The sequence below is a fragment of the Apiospora phragmitis genome (genome assembly GCF_038363925.1).
Source record: "Apiospora phragmitis strain CBS 135458 chromosome Unknown utg000010l:1.0-9815664.0:1.0-9183399.0, whole genome shotgun sequence".
NCBI classification, from domain to species: Eukaryota; Fungi; Ascomycota; class Sordariomycetes; order Amphisphaeriales; family Apiosporaceae; genus Apiospora; species Apiospora phragmitis.
The window spans coordinates 6,755,460-6,777,576 of NW_027117409.1; the positions used below are offsets into that span (position 1 = coordinate 6,755,460).

Consider the following 22,117-nt stretch of genomic DNA (forward strand, 5'->3'; position numbering starts at 1 on the left):
TCGCTTCGAATAGAAGATTCAAAAATCTCGAGGGACCACGACTCTTCGTCTTGGCGTTCGCTTCGTGCCTGGTTGCGGGTGTTCTCGAGAAACGTCGAGGCCGTGCAGCAGTTGCTGTGCCAGATTTCGTGCGGTTTGTTCAGGCCTTGGTATCTATACCGCTGTTATAGATAGCGTACGTAGTCCGGCTGAGATGTCCCTGATTGCTGCAACAGCCCCTATTCCGTGTCGCAAAGCAGCTGTGGCCTATGTCATGTGCAGCTCCAGACTCGTATCGTCGCCTTGGTGATCTCGTTTGTAGGAAGAACAACAGCCAAATAGTGCCGAACCAGACAGCTAACAGCACTGGGTGGTATGATGCCTCAACCACTCTCCAATCATTTGGTCGCTCGCCGGGAATCGAATTTTTCGGATATAGAGGATTCGGGGTAAGCTTTCGAGCTTTCGGAAGGGAATCGGTAGGATAACTAAAGGAATTGAGTAGGTAGACTCGACGCTCGCTGGCCTGCTATGGTTCGAAATTGCAAGAATTAATAGTAGAAAACTAAAAACGACATGGTAATAGGAAAACGACAAGAGACGGATAGGGAGAAAATAGAAAACATGTCATACTGGACGTGACACCAAGACAAGTCCGAGTTCATGGCAATGTTCCTTGGGAAAGACCAAATGGATCATGGTCCCACGAAATGCGACCAGAGCGGGAGGACAGGGGTCAAGGGGCCGTGAAAGTAGGAGCCTGCACTGGCTGCTTCAACCGGATATTGGAGGAGGGACAGTCGAATACAGTGTGCAGCACACAGTACTCTGCATGTACCTCCTCCGTTGGATTTCTGGTTGGATACAGGGCACATGCTGTCTCCCTCACCTCACCCTGACTGACTCTTCTCCCCTTCCTCAGGATGAAGGTATCGAGAAAGACGGGGGTAATTGCAGATACAATGGCCTCACATAGATTAGCTACCCAAAACGACGTCTGGATTAGATTATTACCTGCCAATACAACTATTGGACGTTGGTATGTGCGCGCAACCCCGTAACCAATCTGACATAATAAATGAGGTCAGTAAGCTGATTGCTGATCCTCAGGCGTTTCTGCAAATTGCGGGTGGTTGGCCTGAGTCGTTACGCTACGCAGCTGCACTGTACACGCTAGCCGATTGAACCTGGCAACTAAGAGTAGCACTTGAGCTATGCAGGTTAGTGGATGCCGAGCTTGCGAGCTTGCTTGCGCAGAAGGAAAATATCCTTCCACAAGCTCGGATATGTAGGTAGCTAGCATCGACGAACTACGGCAATCTCGTTCGTTATACGGATAGTACTGTAGTATGTGATATTTTCTTGTTTTCTTTTGTTTTCTCTGCAGCCTACCTCTCTTTCTCGGGCCGTCTGTGAGCATCCAGTTACTACTACTTAAGTACCTAAAATTACCTAGGTATTAGGTAATGTATGCAACCGAAACAGCTACAGTCCATTGGTAACGACTTGCTTGGTGTACAGTATGTATCGAAAAGTGAGACAAGACTGCGTGACAAGCTGCTACATAACTCGGCCTCCTGCCCGCGTAATAAGTGTGTACCGTACCGAACGTTCTTGGACGCTCGAAATGTGCACCTACAAGGAGGCTTGATGGGCCAAATAAATGAATGGACCGTTGCGCCAGGTGGACACCCGGGAAGTTTTAAAGGTCTGTGCATCTCATAACTTCCTAGACTCTTTAATCAGTCACCTCATCTCTCCTCGCCTCCCCAAGAAACCCCCTGCACCGCGTTTGATGCTTGGTTTTGAACAGAATCCCCCTTTTCACTTCTTCTACTACTACTAACTGCTACCCTTTTCTCAAAAGCAACCCAAATTTGGCCCCCGAGTCATGAGGTCGGTATAGGCACTGGAAACTAGGACGGATACGGTAGGTCGTCATGAAGATTGAATAAGGATTTGTGGGCGTCTGCAAGAGCCGAGTAGATATATCGGGGGTTTTACATAATGTCCCGGCGAGCAACCGATGGCACAATGTCATCATGGTGCATGGATGGTTCGTTGGACGGTAGAAGGCCTGTTGCGCATCGAAGTGGATGGATGGCATCGTACTGCCCTGCGGCGTAGAACTTGCTGAAACAGCTCAGTTATTGGTAGGTATGTAACAGACAGCCCTCATGGGGGGGCCACGGCCAATGCTACGTCGCTGAAGCTTGACCCTTTCCTTTGCCCTTCGTCGTCTCCGTCGTCTCCGTAACAGGAACGCCGGCGAAGACGACCAGCCAGAGCGTCCTCGCGCCCCAGTCGAGCGTGACGATGCTCTCCGCCGCGCCGACCTCCACGTCCGCGATCCACTCGCCCAGGTCCGCCATCTGCGCCTGGGCGCCGCCCTTCCGGTGCTCGCGCGCGAGGTCCGCCATGCGCCCGGGCGCGAGGCCGACCGCGTCGGCCAGCTCCTCCGAGTCCAGCAGCCGCGCGTCGAGCCCGCGGCCGTGGAACCACCTGCCGTTGGCGGCCGCCACGTAGGCCGCGGCCCGCTCGCGCGGCGTCTTGGGCTTGGCGGCGATGCTGCCCGCCATGGCGAAGGGCAGCGTCACGGCCGCCCCCACGATGCGCAGCGCCGTGCCGACCGGGAGCGCGATGGCGCTGCCGAGGGCGCCCATGCCCGCGGAGATATAGTTGCCCTTCTTGGCCTGGCCGCTGACGTTGCGGCCGATCTGCTTGGCCTGGGCGACCGTTTCCTTGCCGTACCGCTTCGGCAGGTCACTGATCTTGCGACCCATATCCGCGGCATGCTGGATGGCCTGGTCGCCCACCTTGGCTGTCAGGAAAGCGTTGGTGGTTTTCACGAAGGACGTCCATGTGTTATTGGGGATTCCATAGCTCAAAAGTGATGGCGGGTATGCCTGTAGGAAAGGGGCTGTTTTGTCTGGGGAAGATTGTGGTATGGCAATGGGGCGCTGACCGCCTGGAGGGGTTGGTGGACTGTATGACGGTGGTAACGCGTCGCCCGTGGGGAAATTGAAAGGTTCCGATGGTGTAAGACCTTGGCCCCCACTATCTGACACCGTCGAACCAGCAAGTTCCGCAGCACTGGTAGAAGCTTGGGCAGAAGAAGAGGCACGATCTTGGTCGCCGTGATATGCAGGAAGCTCCGCTGGCCCCGAAGAGGTATGGGCAAAAGAAGATGCGCCAGCTCGGTCGCTGACCGATGAAGGTCTGGCGACGGCCTCGTAGGCCGGCAAGGCTTCCTCGGCGGCCTCCGCTTCTTTCGATTTCGTGCCGGGTGCCATGGTATAGACGAAACAGAATAGGGAAGGCAATGAATATGAATTGGAAGTCTAAGCCTTAAAACTGTAGGAAAGAAGACGTGATTTCGAGCTCTGCTTGTAATAACGTGGAATTTAAGTCATTACCTCCATATGTAGGCGGGCGGCGTAGCAGACATATTTGGTTTGGTGGCTGAGCCGAGCTAAGAGCATCATCCCGTTAGTGTCATTTCGCGGTTCGCGGAGGGTCTTGGCCGCAAGGGTGGCTCAGTTAACAAGCAACTGCATGGAGCATCTCAGCTTACAATACGCATAGCTAGCAGAATGTAGTGACTCCAGGCTCTGATCGTGGAGTAATGATGGGTTTCCTCAACTTTTGGAGGTGCGACACAGTAAGCAAGCGACAGACACCAGATCAGGGTTTCATTTAATCTTCCATTGGTACAGAGTAGCAAAAACTGCTTCCTAATAATGTACAATTATCCATCAAGAATGACTTTCAAGATCATCAATTTTTTCCAGGCATCAGTTTATCAATGGCCCTCTTGATCTTGGACCCGGACTTGGTAGCGCTGGTCTGAGACGACTCCTGTGGGTTCGTTGTTAGTCCTCCGCACTAGGCATCTTCCAACCTCCTGGAAATATCAGGTTCACCCAGAAGGAATTACTGATGCTCGTCTCTCAACGCCCTGCATGAACTCTCGGTCAGCATCAATGGCCGAATCAGGCAGGCCACGCTTCGCAGCCGCCTCATGTTCTTGCTGCTCCTGTTCGACATGATGCATCCCGTCATGGGCGGCCTTGATGGCGGGGTCAGGGAGACCGTGGCTGTCTGGAGACGACATGGTATACGGTTTTGGAAGCTTTCGTATCTGATAGAAGGGGTTTTCTGATTTGAAAGGTGATATTTCACTCAAGCAGACCAGTCATGGAGACTGCGGAATTCAGCAGCGTACTTCGCGCGACTATATACCAGCTGATACCCCTCAGGAAGGACCTGTTCGGCTGTTCCCATAGCCCTCCTACGTCAACTTAATTTGGATTTGGATCGTGAGTAATGGTACTGCCATGATCTGATGTTCCAATTCGTCGATGGTGTGAGCCAACTGCTCATTCAGACGTCATGCGGTGCTGATCCCGTTGGAGTATTGGAGAACACGAGGGGATAGCTCGACGAAGAGAACGAGTGTTAAGAGAAGACCGCCCGAGTCCAGATCTGCCAGAGTCGTAGAGATGTACCACCTGACTGCTTATCAACCAGTGTTACAGCTCATGTCTCTGCAATATCATTCGGTGCGGCTTGACGCAATCACCTCATCAGGACGTGAAAGGGGTGAAATGAAGGTTCTAGCCATTTTAATACCGAGGTAGCAGATTACCGGATCGCCAATCCAGGTCCATAATAGACATAGTGATAGATACTACGACATAGTGTTGTAGGACAAGTCGAGGCAAGTTCATACCAGAACAAGTCATCGATATGCACGTCTGCAAGGCCGCATTACAATTTGATAGGATTCCGCGCGTTCGAAAAAGTGGCTTCCCCGGTGGCGATTATGGAAGTCTTGAAGCACGCTTCCGAGTGCCGATCATACAGCGTCGGTATCAGGACTAGGACAATACTGGCGAGGTTATCATGAGATGTCAGGAGCACTCCATATCTTTTGGTGCGTGTGTTGATGGTGGACTGCCGATAAGTTTACCTGAATGCGGGTGAGCTTTGGCCATCCATCTGCAGGTGTGCCAAGCTCAGCTACCCGGTAGTACTGATGGAGTCCAGCCACACGGAGAATGGGGCGGTTCTGCCGGAGTAAACTCCTTCCAGAATGAGCCACCGAGACCAATTGAGGCCCGGTGTCTTGGGTAGATGGCTAAATCGAACAGCGCGACAGTTTCGGAGACGGGGTCGATGGCAAGTCGGTTTTCAACTTTGTCGGCACAACATGTCGAGCTTATGCGCTGCTAGCTAATTTACTCATTCTCTCATTCAAATCATACCCGTTTTCAAGCGCCGACTGCGCATTTACAACCTCGCTGGCTCGAGGTAGCTAGCTTGTACAATAATGCAGCATTCACAGCGCCCATCCTCAAGGGGGCATCTGCTCTACTTGCTGGTCCTTCAGCTGCTCTTCGCCTACACCATTGCCTACCAGACACTCTCTGACGATTTTCTGCGAAACCTGACACTGGCCGAATCCGATTTCGATATCCATAACCAAGAAGGCCTTCTCGCGCCTATCCTTATACCCCGAGTTTCCGGTACGCCCGGCCAGGCCAAGACGCAGCAGCACTTTGTCAACTTCTTCCGCAAGGAGCTGCCAGATTGGACCCTACTATGGCAGAACTCCACCGGGACGACGCCAGTGACTGGCGACAGGCAGATCCCCTTCTCGAATCTGATCGTTCGAAAAGAGCCGCCGTGGACGAAACCGGGGCAGGCCAACTATCTGACCTTGGTGGCGCATTACGATAGCAAGTTCAAGCCGGATAACTTCATCGGCGCGATCGATAGCGCGGTGCCGTGCGCCATTCTCATGCACATTGCGAGGTTCGTGGATAAGTACATGAAGCAGATGCACGAGGAAATGGTGGCTCTTGGCGAGCTGGGAGGCACTGTGCCAATGGATATGGGGCTGCAGATCATCTTCCTCGACGGAGAAGAAGCGTTCGGCCCGGCCTGGACGTCAACCGACTCTCTTTACGGATCCAGGTCTCTTGCTGAGGAGTGGGAGCATACAATGAATCCAGCCTTGTCAAATTACCGAGATCCTTTGAACCAAATCAGCATTTTCGTGCTGCTCGATCTCTTGGGGTCCGCGAACCCCCGGATCCCGTCCTACTTCCTCCCCACGCACTGGGCGTACAAGAACATGGCGAGTGTCGAAGATCGGATGCGGAAGCTGGGTCTACTCGAGACGAAACCAGCACGGCCGTTCCTCTACGAGGCGGGCAAAGTGCCCAATCAATTCACCAAAAGCTTCGTCGGGGATGACCACGAACCGTTTATGAAACGTGGTGTTCCCATCTTACATCTTATTCCCCTCGAGCTTCCCCGATGTCTGGCATACTCTCCAGGATGATGGTGAGCACTTAGATATGCCAACTGTGAGGGATTGGTGCAAGATAGTAACGGCCTTTACGTTGGAATGGTTAGATATGATGGAAATAGTGCCAGAGCAGTCATGAGCTCAGCTGGTTGTGTTTACGTTGCTCTACCTTTGATATGATACCATGAAATTCTAGTTCATCTACGAGCCCTCAATCTTATTCCTTCGCAACTCGTGATTATACTGATCTTCGCAACAGGATGCTACAGTGGTTTGCAGAGGTGATGTCGGTACGTTGATTGAGTTATCCTTCACGCAAAGTCCAAGGGTAACAACACCGCGTGTGGCACACTCACACATAGCCGATAGTCCACTGTAGATTATTCGACCAGAAACACTCATGTAAGAAGATGTTCATCTTGGCCACATACGAGATCTACTTTTTATGTTTATCTCTAATCCAAGCAAGTAGCAGCCATCTTCTGAGTTCAACAGTCGCCTGTAGTCAAGAGGTTGGCTGTCTTTACTATCACCAGGGGACATTCTCAGACAACTACCAAGAACCCATCGCGGTGTTGAGACAGCACCCAAGCACCGAGTACAAATTCCAGGCCTACCGAATGGAGTGTAACAGATAGAAATGACGTGGCCAGTCGACGAAGACCACAATGTAAGTAATTTAGTAAACATTGTAGTAAGTGGTTATAAAGCAAGGCACAAGCACCTCAGCTTATAGGGAACTGTAAACTCCCCTGCTCAACGCATATCCCCTCGATCTTCAGTACTGCCAGATTGCCAACGCACGAAGCTCAGAATCTAAGGTCTTAACAGTAATCCGGCTCTTCCAAGAAGCCATCCAGAAAAGAGGTCTCAGCAACGTTTACAGCTTCAAGTGCTTTGTTTGTTCTGCACAAGTCACCGATCTTCCACCACTCGATCTTGAATAGTGTGACCAGGAAAGTGCATCATTGTAGCCAAGCTCTGGGCTTCAATTATTAGTACGACTTTAGGAGGAGCGCCCTTCAAGATGTCGGGAGGCTCTAGTACGCCCAGCACACACGCTCCAAACATACAAGGCAGCTGGAGTGAGTATGTGCATGTATTTTCCTTGCTTTTCAGTACTGCAAAACGAATCTGTATTACTTTGCGCCGTGCGCATCTTTCCTCTCACTGTAGCTATAGGAGTGAGGACTATAGCGAGACGGGAGCCCGATTTAAAGAAAAAGCCCTTTGTCCTACATGCATATAAGCTAAAGCACCCCCTCACGGGCCACCCCCTTACGGGCCACTTTACTGAGCTACCGTTACCCCTGTAATTAAAGCTATTTCTACGGCTAGAATTGACGTAAATACACTATCTTTCGTTGTTTTTAATAATAATACAGTCCTCCGCCTCTGTGCTATCATCTTTTATAGCTTCTATAGCGTTGCGAGGCCCTCTTAGCACTTCGACGTCGCTAGCTTCGTCCTCGTATACGACCATACTCTTTAGCCTCCGCTTAGCCCGGCGTATATTAGTTATACGAATAAATCGTTATCTTAATATAATTCTTACTTTTTAACGTATTTTTATAGTTTTATTATTAAGTTTAGTTTAAAAATAATCGACTTAAGCTTTAAAATACACGATTTTATTAATATTTTAATTTAAAGCTTTATTAATCTTTTTAATAAAGAGCCGTTAAGAGGATAATTTAAAAGTAGGGTTCGTAATAATTAATTTTTAACTGCTATTTCGTAATTCTTAGTTATTAAAAAGTATTTTAATAAGTATTAAAATTAATTCGGCAAGGAAATCGAGTATTAATTCTTTTTTAACTAATATATCTCATAAGCGAATGTCTCACATAAGCGAATGTCCCACTTTTATAAATTTCTTTATAGCCTTAACTTTTTTTTATATTCTTTTACGTCTAAAAATACTATAACTTTAAAAAGAGAGTAATATAATTCTAGCGCTTTAAACGCTTTAAAAAAATTTAACTTTAAACGTATAAAAGGCTATATTAATTTATTACGTTTTATTAAAAACCTTATAATATAGACGAAATAATTAACCTATACGACGTAAAATACTTACGAATTTTCGAAAGCTTTTAAATTTTAAAAAAGATGCGATTATTCGATATATTATTAATTTAAATACGCGATCGTTTCCTCCCCGGCTAAATAATATAAAAGATATAACGAATCGATTATTTAATTTACGCGACGCGGAACGCGTCGGCATTAATTAAGCTTTTAATTTTATACGATAATAACTAGACCTCCGTGTAACGAACGCTATTTAAGTTTTAAAAGAAACTTAATAAAGACGTACTAGGGTTTATATTAATAATACGAAAGAGTATCTAGACGTGCGATAAAAGCTTACTTTTATTAATATAATAAGTAATAGCTCGTAAAAACGAAGGTAATTAAAGTACGTAGATTTAAAGGTATTCGTAATAGTTTTATTAAAACTATTTATTTTATTAATAAATTAAAATTAATATTAAATTAATTATTAAAATAAAAAATACTTATATAAAATATATAAGGGACGTTTATTATTATATATTTAATTTCTTTTTTTATTAATTTATTAAGTTACTTAGCTTACCTTTATACTTTAGTAATCCTAGTGATCCTCTTATCGGTTAGATCACCGGCTCACTTAGTCGCTCCTGGTGATCCTAATGATCCATTACGTGACGTTGTTTTTGCTGCTCCTTCGAGTCGTGTCCAGCCCGTTGTTATTCGGGATGTCGTCGTGGTTATCGCGCGTTTTTATAGTATAGGTAAGTTTATATTAATATAGTTAGCGGCGCGGTCGGTGGCCGTAATATTATAGCCTAGGCGGGGTATCGTAAATCCGGCCCGGTAATTTATAAGTTTTAGCCGTATAATTAGGTTAGGTTATAATATTATTCTTTTTTTTTAGTTATTTTATTCTCGAAGCGTTAAGTTTTTTAAATATTTTTTACTCGTTTATTATATCGAAGCTTAATAAATTCTTTCTTTTTTTTTATTATATTTTATTATAATATTTATTTATTATATTAAATCGAGTTAAAAAATTTATTCTTTATATAAAATTTAAAAAAATTAAATAACGTTATAATTTAATTACCCTTTTTAACGAATTTAATTTCAAAACTATACCGTACTCTTTTTATTTAAAAAAAAATAAAAGTATATTATATTAAATAATATCTTTCGCTATAAGGAATATATTCGCCGTAGTCGGTCTTACGATAATTTTAATTTATTTATTTCCGCGATGTCTCGGGTTATCGACGAGTCCCGCCGTCTACGCTTTAAAGAGCAGGCGGCTAGCGACTCTCTACGCGAGGCGAGCGCGGCTTTAAAAAGGGTTTACCGGGAGGCTTAAAGGGCTTTTTAACGCTTAGAGCGGATTCGGCAGCAGCGGAATTCTTTAGTAACGCGTGGCGTAGAGATAGCTAGGCGTGGTTTCCGTTTTTTAAACGAATTAGAGGCGGCCGAGCACGTTAAGTCCGAGATAGTTATCGAGGCGTAGTTTTTCGGGGCGTTTAAAATAATAAATTAAAACGTAATAAATTTTAACTTTATTTTTTTTTAAATTTCCGTAATTTTTTTATAATATTTATTTAATATTTTTTAAATTTTTAAATATTATTTTTTAATAAGTAATTTTTTTATTAAATAAAGTATTAAAAGCTTTATTTAATTTGTTTTTATTAATAATTTTTTTAATTTTATATTTATATTAATTTATTATAATTTTTAATTATATATTAATTAAAATATTTTTAAAAATTAATTTAAATAAAATAATATAAAATATAAAATATATTCGTATTATTTAAAATAATAATAATTAATAATTAATTTTTAAAATAATTTTTATAATTTTAAATAATTTAATCTTTTTAAAGTTTAATTTATTATTTAATTATTTAATTTTAATATTTCGTTATAAGAAATATATTTTTCCTTCTTTTTTTAATATTAAGCCTTTTAATTTAATTTAATCGGCGTACCTTTTAATTCGTTATTAAAAAAAGGTAAGGTTTTATTATAACGTAATTTAAATAGTTACGATTAATATTAGCTCTTTTTTTAAAGGTTTTTTAATAATTTTTAAATTATATCCGTAATTTATTCGAAATAATAATATACGTATAGTTTCGTTATTCGCGTTATTATAAATAAATTAAACTATTAATAATAACTATACTTAGTTATTTTATTTATAATTAATATAATAACGTAGGTATTACTTTAAGGTTTAATTTATCCGCTCGATTTATTTATTTATTTAAAAATAATAAGTTATAAATAGCTTATATTTAATACTAAGTTATATTATAAATAATCTTTAAAATTTAACGGTAAATAACTTATCTTTATTAGAGATAATCGTTTCGAGTAGCCCGTACTAGCTAACGATTATTCGAAAAAATGTATATATTAAGTTATTAATATTATTAAACTCTTTATATAATAAAAAGTAAGTATATTTTATAAGTTTATTTATAATTATTAAAATATTATCGTAATTAACCTTAATTAAAAGTTTTTTTAATAAAGGTAGTTTAATAACGAGATTAAGTATAATAATTTTTTACGCTTTATCTAGTAATAAAATCGGTTATAGTTCTCTGTATAATCGATGTCGAGCGGCCTTAGCCTTATTATAGAGGTCGTATTCGTCGATTACCTTAGTTACGATTAGTTTAAGGTTTTTATAATCGAATTATTTAGTAATTCGTTTCTAAGTCTTAAATACTCCTTGATATTTATATACAAGGTATTTATAAGTTTCTTTAGTAAAGTCTTTACGATACTATTTAAAAATATAGATCTTACCTCGGTAAAAAATAAAGCCGTTATAGTCCTCGAAATAATCCTTAAAATAATCCGTAAAATCGGGGGTTTAATTAAATTGCCGAGACTTAGTAACTTATTTATTATTATATTAAACGTAACTCGTAACGTTTAGTTATTTTAATAACGCGAGGTTATTATTTTACTCGTAAATAAAGATAGTTCGCGTTTCGGGTAGGACCTTTTTTTAATAGTTTAGTCGTTAGCTTAATACGTTAACGCGACTATTCTCGTTATTTTTTTAATAAATAATAATAAGGTTAAATTTGAAAAAGAATTTAAACTATTATATTTATTATTTATTTAGTTTTTTAATAATAATAAATATTATAAAGTTCTTATAATCGGTATAAATTTTAATTAATTTTATTATTTCGTTAAAATAATATCTTTATTTTTTATAAGTTTTAATAATAATTATTAACTTTTTATTATAAATTTAGTAATTAAGTTTTAATCCGTTAAATTTTTTTCGAAAAAAATACGATAGGGTATAATTTTCCGTTATCGTTTCGTTAATTTAGTTACCCCTTAATCGTATAGTCCGATACATCGTTTCGATTTTAAAAAGTCTAGACAAATCTATTACGTAAAGTATTAATTCGTTAAAAATTCGCTTTTTATTATTATAAAAAGCCTTATCTTTTTTCTTCGTTTATCGAAATAATTCGTTTTTTTTTATTAAGTTCGTTCAAAGTATCGCTATTTTATTAAATCCGGGGATAAAAATCTAGTAATAATTAGCTAGTCTTAAAAAAGATCTAATTTCTATAACGCTTATAGGCGTAGGCTACTCTCTAACTACTAAAATTTTCGAAGGTTCTATTCGGATTTCGCCTAGGAATACTACGTATCTTACGAAAATAACGGACCGTTAGTAAAATTCGCTCTTTTTTAAATTAATTAATAAGTTAACGTCTTATAACTTTTAAAGTATTAATTTTATATACTCTCGGTATTATTTATTATTCTCGAAATAAATAAAGATATCGTCGAGATATATTATAACGAACTTATTAAGGTATTTTTATAAAATATAATTAACTATAAATTAAAAACTAGTTAATATATTAATTGAATTAAATAATATAGCTTAATATTCGAAATAATTATATTTAGTTCGGAACGCGGTTTTTTATTCCTTTCTTTTCTTAATTTAATTTAAGTTATATATATTAAAAAGGTTAAATATTATAAAAATTTTAATATATAATAGTTTATTTTATAAATCGCCGATTAAAAGTAAGGGGTACCGGTTTTGAATAATAATTTCGTTAAGCTTTTAATAATTAATAAATATATGCTACTTAAGTTTCCCGTCTTTATTTTTTTTAAGACGAAGAGGATGAAGAAACTTATTAATAATATAAATAATTATATAACTCTTTTTTCGAGATTTTCCGTAATATATTTTATTAAAGCTTATTTATACTCTTAATTAAGTTTATATATAAATATAAATAAAGGTTCTTTCTTATCCTTAAAGGGTATTTTATAATCCTATCGTAACGTATCCCATAAGCGAATATCCTACTTTTATAAATTTCTTTATAGCCTTAACCTTTTTTTATATTTTTTTACGTCCGAAAATGTTATACTTTTAAAAAGAGAATAATATAATTCTAGCGCTTTAAAAAGATTTAATTTTAAATATATAAAAAGCTATATTAATTTATTACGTTTTATTAAAAACTTTATAGTATAGATAAAATAGTTAACCTGTATAACGCGAAATATTTACGAATTTTCGAAAGCTTTTAAATTTTTAAAAAAATGCGATTATTCGATATATTATTAATTTAAATACGCGATCGTTTCCTCCTTAGTTAAGTAGTATAAAAGATATAGCGAATTGATTATTTAGTTTACGCGACGCGGGACGTGTCGGCGTTAATTAGGCTTTTAATTTCGTATAACGATAATTAGACCTCCGGACGCGTTTTAACCGAAGAATCGATTATTAAAAAGTTCTTTATAAAGATTTCGACGCGTATTGCGCGTAGTTTATTTTTATACGGAATATAATTTATAAATACGAGATTTAAAAAAAGGATATTTATAACTTTGACGAAACCGGTTTTTTTATAAGTTAAATTTCGTTCGAAATAATCGTAACCACCTTTAATCGATACGGAAAACTTAAAGTAATATAATAAAAGAATTAGGAATAGGTTATAATTATTTAGAGCGTCGGATTATATGGTTACGCTATCCCTCCGTATATTATTTTTATCGGGAAAACGTACCTCTTTTCCTAGTATAAAAACAGCCTATTATCGAAGGACTAGGTGATCGTAGTTATTAAAAATAACTAAATTACGAATAAAAGAGGCGAGGACTAAATTCGATACTTTAATTAATATATTAAGTTTTATATAAAAAATCGTTATCGTTTTTTAGTTTTAAACGGCTACGAAAGTTATTACTTGATAACTTTCGAACTCTATTATAAAAAGAACTCGATTATTATATTTTATATACTTTTTTATTCGTTATATAAACTTTAACCTTTTAATATCGGCTGTTTTTATATATTAAAAAGGGCGTATGAGAAAGAAATTAAATATTTTATACGAGCGTATATTATTTATATTTTAAAGAAAGACTTCTTATTAATGTTTTTAAAAGCGTTTTAAGCGATTTTTACCGTTTTAAATATACGAGGAAGCTTTTAAAAAATAAGACTCGTTTTGTATAATCCGGAATATATTATTTTATAATTAGATATAAAACTATGTATTTTAATACCTTTAGGAATATTTTTTAGCCTATTTATTTCTTAAAAATTAAAAACTTTAAATAATTCGATTAAAGCTTAATTTTAAACCGAATACGTTCGAAACCGTATTATACGGTATTAAAATAACTTTTCGATATTTATTTTAATTAGTTTTAATTAAATTATAAAAGTTATAATATATATTATATACCGAGTTACTTTTTTAAAAAGTAAAAACGCGATACTTCGAAAAATAAATAAAATATTTAACCGGCGCCGCCGTACGAAAAAGAAACGGCTATAAAATAGAGGATTATTTCGTATATAAATTAAAAAAGACCTATAGTTTTAAAAAGATATTAATAAATAGTTATAAAACGAATCGCGTTGGAAAAATAATTATACGAGGACGTTTAAGACACGCTTATAACGTTATAGAATTTACGGAGAGCCCGGGTATAATACGCGTACTTATTAAAATAATATAAAAGTATTTAAAGATAAGAATTCCGATTAATTTTAATATATTAAATACGTTATAATAAAATTAACTTATATTTTATTAAAAAGGGTATAAAAAAATAAGATATTCGCTTATATAGGATATTTGTTTATAGGATACGTTATATAAAACGGTAAACCTATTTCTAATTTCTTATTAAAAAAGGCTTCGAATTACCGATACTCTTTTAATATAATTATTATAACGTTTAATTTAAGCTTTTTAATAATAATATATATTTTAAAAACTTTAAGTTTATTAAAAGGTTGCTTTTTAAACCGTTACCTATTAATTAAACCTTTTTTAATATATTTTATTAAAGTTAGCTTATTTTTTAATTAATTTTAAAATTATTTACCCGTAATTAAGGTATTTTTAAAATTATATCATATTTTACGACGTCCGTAATATCACACGTGATTTATTTATAACGTTTTTTAATATCGATTAAAAAGTTCGCGACTTTTCTTTATACTTCTTTATTATTATAGGTTATAAGTCTTTTATTAACGGTTTTAAATCGGTATAGGGCGTTTTTTTCTTATTATTCGAGTTTAAGGTAATTAATGATTCGTAGTAAAATATAGTTTTTTTACGCTCCGCTATCGAGTAGCGCTCTAATATAAACTCTTTTTACGCTTATTATTAATACGATATATTTATAGATAGCTTAATTATTTATTATTTAATATAGAGACCTGTTTTAGTCCGCCGATTATTATCCTTTTATAATAGGCGGCGTCTATTTCTTAAGCGTTACGCTTATAAATAATTAATAATTTTTTACGATCGTTTTTCATATTATCGCTATCGTTTTTTTTATTTTTTATAAGGCGTTTTTTAATATATCGGTAAGAGTGTTTCTATACTTTTCCCCGTACGAAGTATTATCCTTAATACTTAAGATTCGAGTTTTTTAGATAATTTAAAGGTTTATTAAGTTCGCGGTAATTTATAAACGCTTTATAAGTTCTTTAATATATTAAGGGGGGTTTTTTATCGGGTATATACTTATATATTTTAAAAGCGTTAGGCGTTTTTTTTTATATATTTATAAGTTCGCGATTTTTTTTAAGCGTATTTAAAATATTAATTTTTAAAATATTCTTTTTAATCTCGTCTTTTTAAATAATATTATTATAATTACCGTAAGTCTTCTTATATTAATAGGTATACGCGTCGTTTATTAGGGATTAATATTCGAATGTTTTTAATAATATAATCCGGGTATGGTTACGTAATAAATTATTTATTAATTTTTTAAAAAAACTATTTATATTTAAGTTTTTTTACGAGGTGTTCTATATAAGCGTTATATATATATAAAATCTATAAAAGCGTGAAATACCTTTCGTATATAAGGGAAATTCGTAAATCGTTTCTTATTACATTATTATTATAAATTCTTTAGTTAAAACCGGCTGTAATAAATACTTAGCGTAGGTATTTTAAGTCGGAATAAAGAATACCAGGGATAGCTAACCATTCGTCGGTCCTTAAGTCTCTAAATTTAGCGATCTTATTTACTAGCTCGTTTATTAGCATACTTACTAAACGCTCGTGATCTATTAGCTACTCTAACTGGCTCGTAATATCGTTTATTAAATCATTATCTTCGTTATAAGGGAGGGGTTATTCCCTCCGTATTATCGCGACGCTTCGGCTATAGTTCCTCTTACTTTTCAAGCTTTTAAAAAACTATCCGGTACCTTCTTTATCCGCTAAATAGGAGGTATACTTATCGTTATAATAAGCTATTTAAAATAAGCTGCCGTATTTAATAATAGCGTTACTATTTTTAATAATTATTATAGGGGTATTTTTTATTTTAATAGTATTAATTTATTATTTATTTAAAACTCGTTAAAAGTTTTTTTTTTTAATATTTAATATTTTTAAATATAATATCCTTATTTTTAATAATTATAATAAATAACGCGTTATTTTTTATTTTATTTATTATATTTAATAGCGTTAAACTTTATAAGTTTATTATAATAGCTATACGTTATAATATTTTTAAATAATATATAATTATATTAATATAGTCGTTTTTTATTAATTTAAATTTAATTAATTCATTACTAAAGTCCGTTTTATTTCTCGCGGCGTTATTTATATATATAAATATCGATCTTAATAATAAGCTTTATATATATATATAAATTATTGGGGGTATTAAACCGGCTAAGTTTATTTTTAATATTTTTTTTTAATTCTTAATAGTATATTATAATTTTTATAATTTCGGTATAGTTTAGTCCAGTTATAATACGTTAGAACTTAGCTATATAAAAAACGGTTAATTTTTTTTATTTAAAGGTTTTAAGTTCTTTTTCTGCTTATTATTTTTTATCGGGGTTTTAGAAAAATAATTTAAAAGCTTGTTTAAAGCCGTTATAATTTTCGAAAATACGTTATACTTTTATACGGTATAGCTTAATTTATTAATCGTTTTTTATAAGTTTATTTAAATAAAGCTCGAATTAAGCGAATATTTTATTTTTAAAAAACGAGGCGGCGTAAATAACTTATTAAATAGTGTTTTAAAAAAAATTATAAAATTATTAATAAGTTTTAATTTAAATAAAAAAGCTTCGGAAATTTCCGCTTATTTTATTAAAAAGTATTAATATATTAATTTTTATACCCTTTTTTAATATAATAAAAGTTTAAATAATATTAATAATTATATAAAAGAGATATATTTTTTTGCGTAGCTTATTAATATTATAAGGTATTTATTTTAAGGTGCTTTTAATCCAGAGTTTATTATACTCCTTTTCGAACCGGGCGTAATAATACTAATAACTAGTACTTTTTTACTCAAGTTTCTTAATTCGTTTAGCTAGCGCTTATTAGGTAAGTTCGTTATTATTATTATCGCTATCGACATCTATAATAAAGTCTCGTTAAAAAGTATTAAGGGTGGCGATAGGGGTCTTCCTTTATCGGACGGTATTACTAAGGCTAAATATAAATATAGTTCTTATAGTATTATTATTTAAAAGTTTAAGTAATAATTTATAAAAATAAAAATAATTAAAATATAATAAATATTATTTAAGTTTTAAAAAAAACTTAATAAAAACGTATTAAAGTTTATATTAATAATACGAAAAAGTATTTAAACGTGCGATAAAAGCTTACTTTTATTAATATAATATAACGAACGCTATCTAGGTTTTAAAAGAAACCTAGTAAAACGTATTAGGGTTTATATTAGTAATACGAGAGAGTATTTAAACGTGCGATAAAAGTCGCTTTTATCGATATAATAAGTAATAGTTTATAAGAACAAAGGTAATTAAAGTGCGTAAATTTTAAAGGTATTTATAATAGTTTCGTTAAAATTATTTACTTTATTAATAAATTAAGATTAATATTTAAATTAATTTTTAAAGTAAAGAATATTTATATAAAATATATAAGAAATATTTATTATTTATATATTTAATTTCTTTCTTTATTAATCCGTTAGATTACCGGTGGCTCACGGTAATCCTATTATTAGCTCACGGTGATCCATCTTTTAGATCACGGTAATCCAACCTGGGTTAGTTTATTTTAAGCGTTATGTTCTCGTCGCCCCGGGGGCCCGTTACGTGACTCTTTATATTTGATCGTTATGTCTGCCTTTGCCCGTTTCGTTATTACGCGGGTTAAGGTTGTTTATTTTACCGTTCGAAGCTGGAGTATAGCTACGTATATATTGATATAATTAATAGTGCGATTATTAGTTATAATATTATAGCTAGATCGGGTTATTATATCTTTGTGCCGGTAGGTAGGGTTTTTTAGCCGTATAATTAGGTCGGGTTATAACATTATTCTTTTTTTTTAATTATTTTATTTTTAAAGTATTAATTTTATAAGTATTTTAATTATTTATAACGCCGGGTTATAATAGGTTTTTTTTCCTTATTATTTTTTATTATAATATATATTTATTATAAATAATTATATTAAAAAACCTCGGTTTAAAAAAATTATTACGCGTTTAGTTTTTATTATTAATATAAAATCTTTAAGCGATTTAATTAATATATTTTATACTCGTTATTTTCGTTAAAACCTAGCTTATCGTATAAACGAGAAGTCGTTTCGTTACTCGGAGTATATTCGGGTTGGTCGTTTTTATAATAGTATTTCTATTGCGTCGGCTTTAACGAAGCTGGCCGCTCGATAGAAGAAGCTAGAGGCGGAGGAATCGGACGTAGAGGAGGCCTTGTTTCTATTATAGACGTAGCTATTTACCGCCCTAGGTTATCCAGCCCGCTTTTATTATATAAAGAAGGTTATAGTAGAAAAGCGTTCGGAAGCGTTTCGTCGGGGAATATAGGAGCTAGATAAGGAGGATAGTATTTCTTTTTCGATTATTAATTAAGAGAATTTTATTCTAGGCGACCTGCGTTCTTTAGGTATTTTTAAGGATATTAATTAGTTGTTTTTTAATCTAGTAAACTTTTTAAAATTTAGTCCGTTAATTTTTATAAGGGGGGTTCTTTTTTAAACTTTTAAAGTTCTTCCGCGGCGTTTATTAAGTGTTTTTTAAATTTCTAAGTATTGTTTTTTAATAGGTAACGTATCCTACAAGCGAATATCCCACACAAGCGAATATCCCACTTTTACAAATTTCCTTAAAACCTTAACCTTTTTTTACATTTTTTTATATCTAAAAATATTATAACTTTAAAAAAAAATATAATTTTAACGCTTTAAGCGCTTTAAAAAAACTTAATTTTAAACGTATAAAAAGCTATATTAATTTATTACGTTTTATTAAAAACTTTATAACGTAAATGAAATAATTAATTTATACGATATAAAATATTTACGAATTCTCGAAAGCTTTTAAATTTTTAAAAAAATACAATTATTCGATATATTATTAATTTAAATACGCGATCATTTTTTTTTCTTAATTAAATAGTATAAAAGATATAGCGAATCGATTATTTAGTTTACGCGACGTAAAACGTGTCGATATTAATTAAGCCTTTAACTTTATATAATAATAACTAGACCTACGGACGCGTTTTAATCGAAGAATTAATTATTAAAAAGTTTTTTATAAAAATCTCGACGCGTATTACGTATAGTTTACTTTCGTATGGAATATAATTTATAAATACGGGATTTAAAAAAAGGATATTTATAACTTTAATGAGACCGGCTTTTTTATAAGTTAAATTTCGTTTAAAATAATTATAACCATTTTTAATTAACGCGGAAAACTTAAGGTAATATAATAAAAGAATTAAGAATAGGTTATAATTATTTAAGGCGTTAGATTACACGGTTACGCTATCCCTTCGTATATTATTTTTATTAAAAAAACGCACCTTTCTTCTTAGTACGAAAATAACTTATTACCGAAGGACTAGGTAATCGTAATTACTAAAAAATAATTAAACTACGAATAAAAAAAGTAAGGACTAAATTCGATATTTTAATTAATATACCAAGTTTTATACGAAAGGTCGTTATCGCTTTTTAATCCTAAACAGTTATAAAAGCTATTACTTGATAGTTTTCGAGCTTTATTATAAAAAGAACTCGATTATTATACTTTATATACCTTTTTATTTATTATATAAGCTTTAACCTTTTAATATCGGCTATTTTCGTATATTAAAAAAAGTGTACGAAAAAGAAATTAAATATTTTATACGGGCGTATATTATTTATATTTTAAAAAAGGACTTCCTATTAACGTTTTTAATAGCGTTCTAGGCGACTTTCACCGTTTCGAATATACGAAAAGGCTTTCGAAGGATAGGACTTGTCCCGTATAATCCGGAATATATTATTTTATAATTAGATATAAAACTATATACTTTAATACCTCCGGGGATATCATTCGGCCTATTTATTCCTTAAAAATTAAAAACCTTAAATAATTTAATTAAAACTTAATTCTAAACCGAATATGTTTAAAACCGTATCGTATAATATTAAAATAACTTTTTAATATCTATTTTAATTAACTTTAATTAAATTATAAAAGTTATAACGTATATTATATACCGAGTTACTCTTTTAAAAAGTAAAAATATAACACTTTAAAAAATAAATAAGATATTTAGCCGGCGTCGCCGTATAAAAAAGAAAGGGCTATAAAATAAAAGATTATTTTATATATAAACTAAAAAAGATTTATAGTTTTAAAAGGACGTTAATAAATAATTATAAAACGAATTATATCGAAAGAGTAATTATATAAAAACGTTTAAAACATGCTTATAACGCTATAGAATTTATAAAGAGCCCGGGCATAATACGTATACTTATTAAAATAATATAAAAGTATTTAAAAATAAAAATTCCGATTAATTTTAATATATTAAATACGTTATAATAAAATTAATTTATATTTTATTAAAAAAAGTATAAAAAAATAAGATATTCGCTTATATAGGATATTCGCTTATAAAATACGTTACCCTTTTTATTAAACGAGGTATTAAAAGTTTCGTCCTTTTTTTTTTATTAATAATTTTATTAATTTTATACTTATATTAATCTATTTCGACTTTTAGTTATATATTAATTAGGGTTTTTTTATTTATTAACTCGAGTAATAAAATATAAAATATAGGGTATATTCGTATTATTTTAAGTAATAATAATTAATAGTTAGTTTTTAAAATAACTTTTATAATTTTAAATAGTCCGATTTTTTTAAAGTTTAATTTATTATTTAGTCGCTTTATTTTAATATTTCGTTATACGAGGTAGACTTTTTCTCTTTTTTTAAAGGTTAGTCTTTTTAATCTTGTTTAGTCGGCGTATCCCTTTATTTATTATTAAAGGAAGGTAAGGTTTTATTATAATGTAATTTAAAGTTTTTTTAGTTTTTTAATTTATATAGTTGCGATTAGTGTTAATTTCTTTTTAGGGGTTTCTTAGTGATTTCCGGGTCGTACCTGTAGTTTATTTAGAATAGTAAAATACGTATAATTTCGTTATTTACGTTATTATAAATAAATTAGGTTATAAGTAATAGTTATATTTAATTATTTTATTTATAGTTAATATAGTAGCGTAGGTATTATTTTAAGGTTTAATTTATTCGCTCGGTTTATTTATTTATTTAAGGGTAGTAAGCTATAAATAATTTATACTTAATATTAAGTTATATTATAAGCGATTTTTAGAATTTAGCGGTGAATAGTTTATTTTTATTAGAAATAATTATTTCGGGTAGCCCGTGCTAATTAATAATTATTTAAAGAAATATATACGTTAAATCGTTAATATCGTTAAATTTTTTATACGGTAGGAAGTAAATATATTTTATAAGTTTATTCGTAATTATTAAAATGCTATCGTAATTAATTTTAATTAAGGGTTTTTTTAATAAGGGTAGCTTAACGATAAAATTAAGTGCGATAGTTTTTTATATTTTATTTAATAGTGAGATTAGTTATAATATTTTAATATAGCCGGTATCGAATAGTTTTAATTTTATTATAAAGGTTATATTTATTAATTACTTTAATTATAATTAGCTTAAGGTTTTTATAGCCGAATTATTTAGTAATTTATTTTTAAGTTTTAAATACTCTTTAGTGTCCGTGTATAGGGTGTTTATGAAATTCTTTGATAAAGTTTCCGTAATACTGCTTAGGGATATAGATCTTGTTTCGGTAGAAGGTGAGACCGTTATAATTTTTAAAATAATCTTTAAAGTAGCTCGCGGGGTCGGGGGTTTAGTTAAGTTGCCGAAACTTAATAACTTAATTAT

At 33.3% G+C, this 22,117-nt stretch overlaps 3 protein-coding genes across 3 annotated transcripts; 1 reads left to right on the forward strand and 2 right to left on the reverse strand.

The window, feature by feature from the left end:
- Positions 1–2,177: 2,177 nt before the first annotated feature.
- PG994_011821 (uncharacterized protein) lies at positions 2,178–3,272 on the reverse strand (the record flags this gene model as incomplete). The annotated part of the gene is made up of 1 exon (XM_066863230.1): positions 2,178–3,272. One exon carries the CDS (start codon positions 3,270–3,272, stop codon positions 2,178–2,180), a length of 1,095 nt encoding a protein of 364 aa, XP_066712340.1.
- Positions 3,273–3,756: 484 nt separating this feature from the next.
- On the reverse strand, positions 3,757–4,093 carry PG994_011822 (uncharacterized protein; the record flags this gene model as incomplete). Its single annotated transcript, XM_066863231.1, has 2 exons — positions 3,757–3,837; positions 3,917–4,093. 2 exons carry the CDS (start codon positions 4,091–4,093, stop codon positions 3,757–3,759), a joined length of 258 nt encoding a protein of 85 aa, XP_066712341.1.
- Positions 4,094–5,311: 1,218 nt separating this feature from the next.
- Positions 5,312–6,328, forward strand: PG994_011823 (uncharacterized protein; the record flags this gene model as incomplete). Its single annotated transcript, XM_066863232.1, has 1 exon — positions 5,312–6,328. The coding sequence occupies one exon, from the start codon at positions 5,312–5,314 to the stop codon at positions 6,326–6,328; it is 1,017 nt and encodes a 338-aa protein (XP_066712342.1).
- Between the last annotated feature and the right edge of the window lie 15,789 nt (positions 6,329–22,117).